Source organism: Berghia stephanieae, chromosome 1, assembly GCF_034508935.2.
Source record: "Berghia stephanieae isolate SIO BIC M18660-M18661 chromosome 1, UCSD_Bste_1.3, whole genome shotgun sequence".
Lineage (NCBI taxonomy): Eukaryota > Metazoa > Mollusca > Gastropoda > Nudibranchia > Aeolidiidae > Berghia > Berghia stephanieae.
The window spans coordinates 69735171-69740170 of NC_088360.1; the positions used below are offsets into that span (position 1 = coordinate 69735171).

The window sequence follows — 5000 nt, forward strand, 5'->3', positions numbered from 1 at the left end:
ATCTGAGTGATGAAGATCTGAGTTTATTTTTGATTTGGGTTTGATGTTAGCTTTTATATAAATTTTTGTATTTTGCGCACTTTTGTTTTCCACACATGCGGACAAAATACACTTTTTTACTAAAAAATACTTTTTAGGATCATAGAATACACTTTTCATTCTGGGAAGGTTGGCAGGTCTGCAACAGTGATTATTTGACATTGTCGTGTTATTCAAATTTTAACCCAAACGAGAGCTTCACTTTTCCATTGGCTTATCGGCACCCGACTATAGGCAGGAATCCGACCACCTTGTAGAGTTGGACCACTTGTATCCTGAATTCGTGTCAATTAAAAAATACTAAGCAAGTCTTGGGTATCATTTTAAAGATCTGAAAATAATTATTTTAATGGAGTGTGATGGAAAAAATGGTACTTTTTATAAAAACGAGGTCCCTGATGAGCAGAGTAATTTTACTGATGTTTTGTTAGCCAGATATTTTGTGTTGATCTCGCGAAAGAACTGCCAATTTTTTAAAAATGTTTCTAAAATAAAGAACACATTCTTAAAGTCTTTGCAAGAGTGTATATTTTAACTTTATCACTTTTATGCCATTGCAACACATGCAGAGCCTGCATAATATAGCGGGATAAACTGAGATCAACAAATTATTATTATTATTAAACGCTGTTGAAGAGTATAAGAAGAATTGCGAAGCCCCTAAAAACAAAACAAGAAACATTTCAGCTTACATCAGGATCAAATTATTTTTGATCCAATGTCAAAATAGAGATATTTATGAATCCACTTAGAATTGAAGAAAAGAAGAACCCCTCTTTAAAATTTATAAGAAATTTGATTATATATGCCCCATTGTTTGTTTAGATTTTCACATTCATGTATCCTTATCTTTTTACAGGAAAGCTGCGGTATGCCAATAATTCAAATTACAAGAATGATACTATGATTAGGAAAGAGGTGAGTTCACTTACACAATTTATATAATTGCCAAGGGGCAAAGATGATGACTATTTTGTTGTATTCAATCCTTTATCAGGGTTTTGATACAGTTTTGTTGTGAAAATTAACAAAAATAAAATAAAAATAAAAAAGATAATCAAAAACGAAAAAAAGCCCAACTCATAATCAAATCCTATGAAATTTCCTTTAGTTATTTATTGAAGCTAGCACTTTAGTTTAAACAACAAGCTGTAGACATTACACTATCTCTTTGGAACCATTAATCTATCTTGTCAATGTGAGAATGGTTATAAACACGATAGTCTGTGGGCCACAAAAATACTTGCCAATAATATGATATTTAGAAAAACTAAGGAAAAAATCATCAGTTTCTCTGGGTTAAATGTAAAATAACCAAAAAATTGGTGATCCAATTCCAATAGAATATCAGAAATAGTTTCTCAAAACTTCAAAAAAGTGAGGACAGAGTATCAACTGTGTCCACACATTTTGACACTTTGAAAAGATATAACTACCGTAATGCTAGATTGTCAGTTTTAGTATTTTTCATTGTTTATACCAGAGAAAATGATCAAAGTGATTTTCTTCCTTATTTTACCAAATAACCTAGAATTGGAGTATTTTTGTGTCAAAAGTTTTGCTTTGGTTTCATAAACCAATAAAAATGAGACAACAAGTGCATAGTTTATGACTCGGTTTGTTTTATGGCTAAAATTTTTATTACCAATTTCAAATTACATTTTAATTATTTTTTCAGAGGCTACTCCTGCTCTATTTAGCCTTTTTTTTTTTCATAAAAAGCAAGAAGGACCAATTTTGCTGGTCTTGTCACCATCATAAGTGAAATTGTTGCACACTTTCATGAATTCTTGATATTGTTGTATGTCAATGCCGATATTTTAATCAACCTAATTTTACATTTTTTCAGGATCTTAAATTTTCTGTAGTGTTAAAAAACTCAATTGGATTTTCCTGTAGTTGATATTTACGATGTCCACAATATATTTATAAAAGATTTTTAATTTCATCAAGTTTTGCTACCACCTTCAGTCTTGCTTTTCAAAGCAAGCCACAGTGTTTAAGTGCATTATCAGATTTGCAAACTGTCCCATTCACAGGCTTTCGTTCATAAATCTGTAATGGAAGAGTTAAAAAGGATTATTGAAGATTCTGAGGTTATGCAAGAAGATGATGCAGCTTGGCCCTCCCCTGACAGAGTTGGAAGACAAGTATGTTGATTTTGCCCTTTTCAATTTGAGCTCTTTATTTTTGGTCATAGGTTGTTGTATTGTCAGTCTGGCAGGAATGTAACTGTTGACTTTTTTGTACAGATTATGGGCTGCCAAACAGCTCCTGATGCAGAACCTTACTGGTGCAAGCACTGTAAAAGAGAAAAAAGAAATAAGCCATTTCTGCCAAAGGGCTTTAACGAGAAAAAGCATCTCTCACTACACCAGTCCTTATTTGTTTATCATGAAGGCATTACCCTTGTGAGCTACCAGATAAAAAAGAAATTGGTTATCAACCTCCTCAGCATGATGCACCAAGGAGCAGATATCAACGCCTCCAAACTGCTGCAAAACTGGATATCGTGACTTATTATAATAAGAGAAAAGGAGGTGTAGACATAAACTAATGTACAAATATCTGAGTGGGGTTCCCACCACCACCACATCATCATCACCACTACCACAACTACAATCATTGCCATCACCTCTGCTACCACTACTACAACCATCACCTCCACCACATCATAACTACTACTAGTACTACCTTTATTACAGCACTACAGCCATCACCACCACATCACTACTATAACGCTCACCACGCCCACATCATCACTACTACCACTACTACTACAATAACCATCACTACATCATCACCATTACTACCAGGTACTACAAGGATCACTAGAACGTCATCATCACTACACCACCACTACAAGCACCATCACCACCACAACCAATCATTAGTATTACTATTACCATTACTAAAACCAGCGCCAATACCACCACAATCAATCATTAGTATTACCATTACTACAACCAGCACCATCACCACCACATCATCTCAACTACCACTACTTCAACCATCACCACTACTACCATCACCACATCATCACCACTACAACAACTACCAGCTTCACATCTTCATCATTAATACAACTACAACAGACCACTTTATCATCACCACTACTACTACTACTACTACTACTACTACTACTACTACTACTACTACTACTACTACTACTACTACTACTACTACTACTACTACTACCACTACTACCACTACTACTACTACTACTACTACTACTACTACTACTACTACTACTACTACTACTACTACTACTACTACTACTACTTCCACTACTTCTACTGCTACTACAACCACCACCAACATATCATTTCTACTAACATAACTACAACCACCACCACCACTACAATATCATTATCACTAGTAATGATAATAATGTAATTTATTTATACAATAACTCTAGCCGCACAATATCCATGGCATGCACTATATATCATTTTTTAAAGATTAAAAAAATACAACCACTAGCACCAGATCATCATCATTTTATACCACTGCTCCAATCTATATAATAACACCATATCAACATCACTACTATTACTATTTTTACGACCACCACCACATACATTTTCATCACTAATACAGCTACTCCCTGGGTGGGGTTTCTACCTCCCATAGTGGGCAGGGAGGTACTTGCTGAGTCTTCTATCCCCTCTTATCTGTTTTCCAATTGCTTTCTGTCTTTGTCTTGGAGTGAGATTGCTTGGTTTTGTCCTGACCTTGGTCGGAGTCCTTGGCTGAGAGGGAAACAGTCGAATGTATAGTTATTGTTTTGGGAGATGATACTTTTTTCCTTGTAAATCATCTCTCTGTTATGTACTGTTACTCTTTTCATTTTTAACATATGATTTGTAAACATTTGAATGTGTTCCTCTTAGTGGGGATCTGTGCTTGTGTCTGGATGAGACTTTTAGGTGATCTCAAACTAAGTACTTTGATAGTGTGCTCTTGGAATATATCTGTTTCCTATTTGAACCATTTCCCCTTTGTCTTCCTTTTTCTGGGGTGCTTTAATTGCAATTCTAGAGCTTATTACTATCCCGTTTTCTTCCTTTTTACTGGTGCTGATATGACCTTAATGTGTTGCAAGCGCCGTAAAACCCTTAAAAACAAACAAACAGCTACTCCAATCACTTACAACATATCATCATCACTACCACTATTGCAACCACCACCACCACATCAGCAACTCTACCTAAGAGGTTTTTGTTGCAAATCATGAGTGTTGCATACTATTAGTGCCCCTTATCTTGCCATAAAATTTGGGTGCATTGAGCCCTTGGTTTGGTGGATCCACTTTTCCCAATGAAGCCATGATTTTCAATTCCCACCTATGATACTTAGATAAAGAGGAAAAAATTTGAGACCAACAAGAGATGTTGACTTTGTTAAGCAGAAGTTGACTTTAAGAGTATTGACTTTTTGCGGATTCCATTGTAATTGATGAGAACAACGTTGGTACCAGTAGGGAGAAATAGAAGCTTACATTAACGAGTCTTTCAGAGAATGGATAGGTTAATGCCTCTTCCCAAACTTACGTATAATTGCATATTGTGACAGAGAAAATATTGGTCTATCAGTTCATAAAAAAGCAGTCCCTAAAACTTAAAATATCTTAAATGGACCAATGACAGTTTCAGACATGCAATTGGGTGCAGACATTTATATAAATTTAAAGGAGAGACTTTTGACTAATTGAACCTTAGGGACATGGACTTGACACAAATGAAGGGACAGCATGGCTCAGTCGTAGGGACTGCTTCAAACCCGAAAGGTACAGAGTTTGATTACCTGCCGCTATGTTGTGTGGCCTTGAGCAAGTCACCTTACCCTAGCTCAATTTGCAGCACTGCATTGCAGCTGACGCCTGGGTTATTCCAGTCTTCCCTTGGAATAGACCCAAGAGATGAATTTCCCCTATGGGATGAATAAAGGGAATTTAATTT

General features: G+C 35.6%; 1 protein-coding gene across 1 annotated transcript in view; it reads left to right on the forward strand.

Moving 5' to 3' along the window:
• The window catches only part of LOC144980597 (protein mago nashi homolog 2), a 17060-nt gene that overhangs the window by 5155 nt on the left and 6905 nt on the right, over positions 1–5000 (forward strand). Inside the window, exons 2-3 of the mRNA XM_078928276.1 lie at positions 899–957; positions 2079–2189. Coding sequence (XP_078784402.1) covers positions 899–957; positions 2079–2189 — 170 coding nt within the window. The remainder of the gene's footprint in view (positions 1–898; positions 958–2078; positions 2190–5000) is intronic.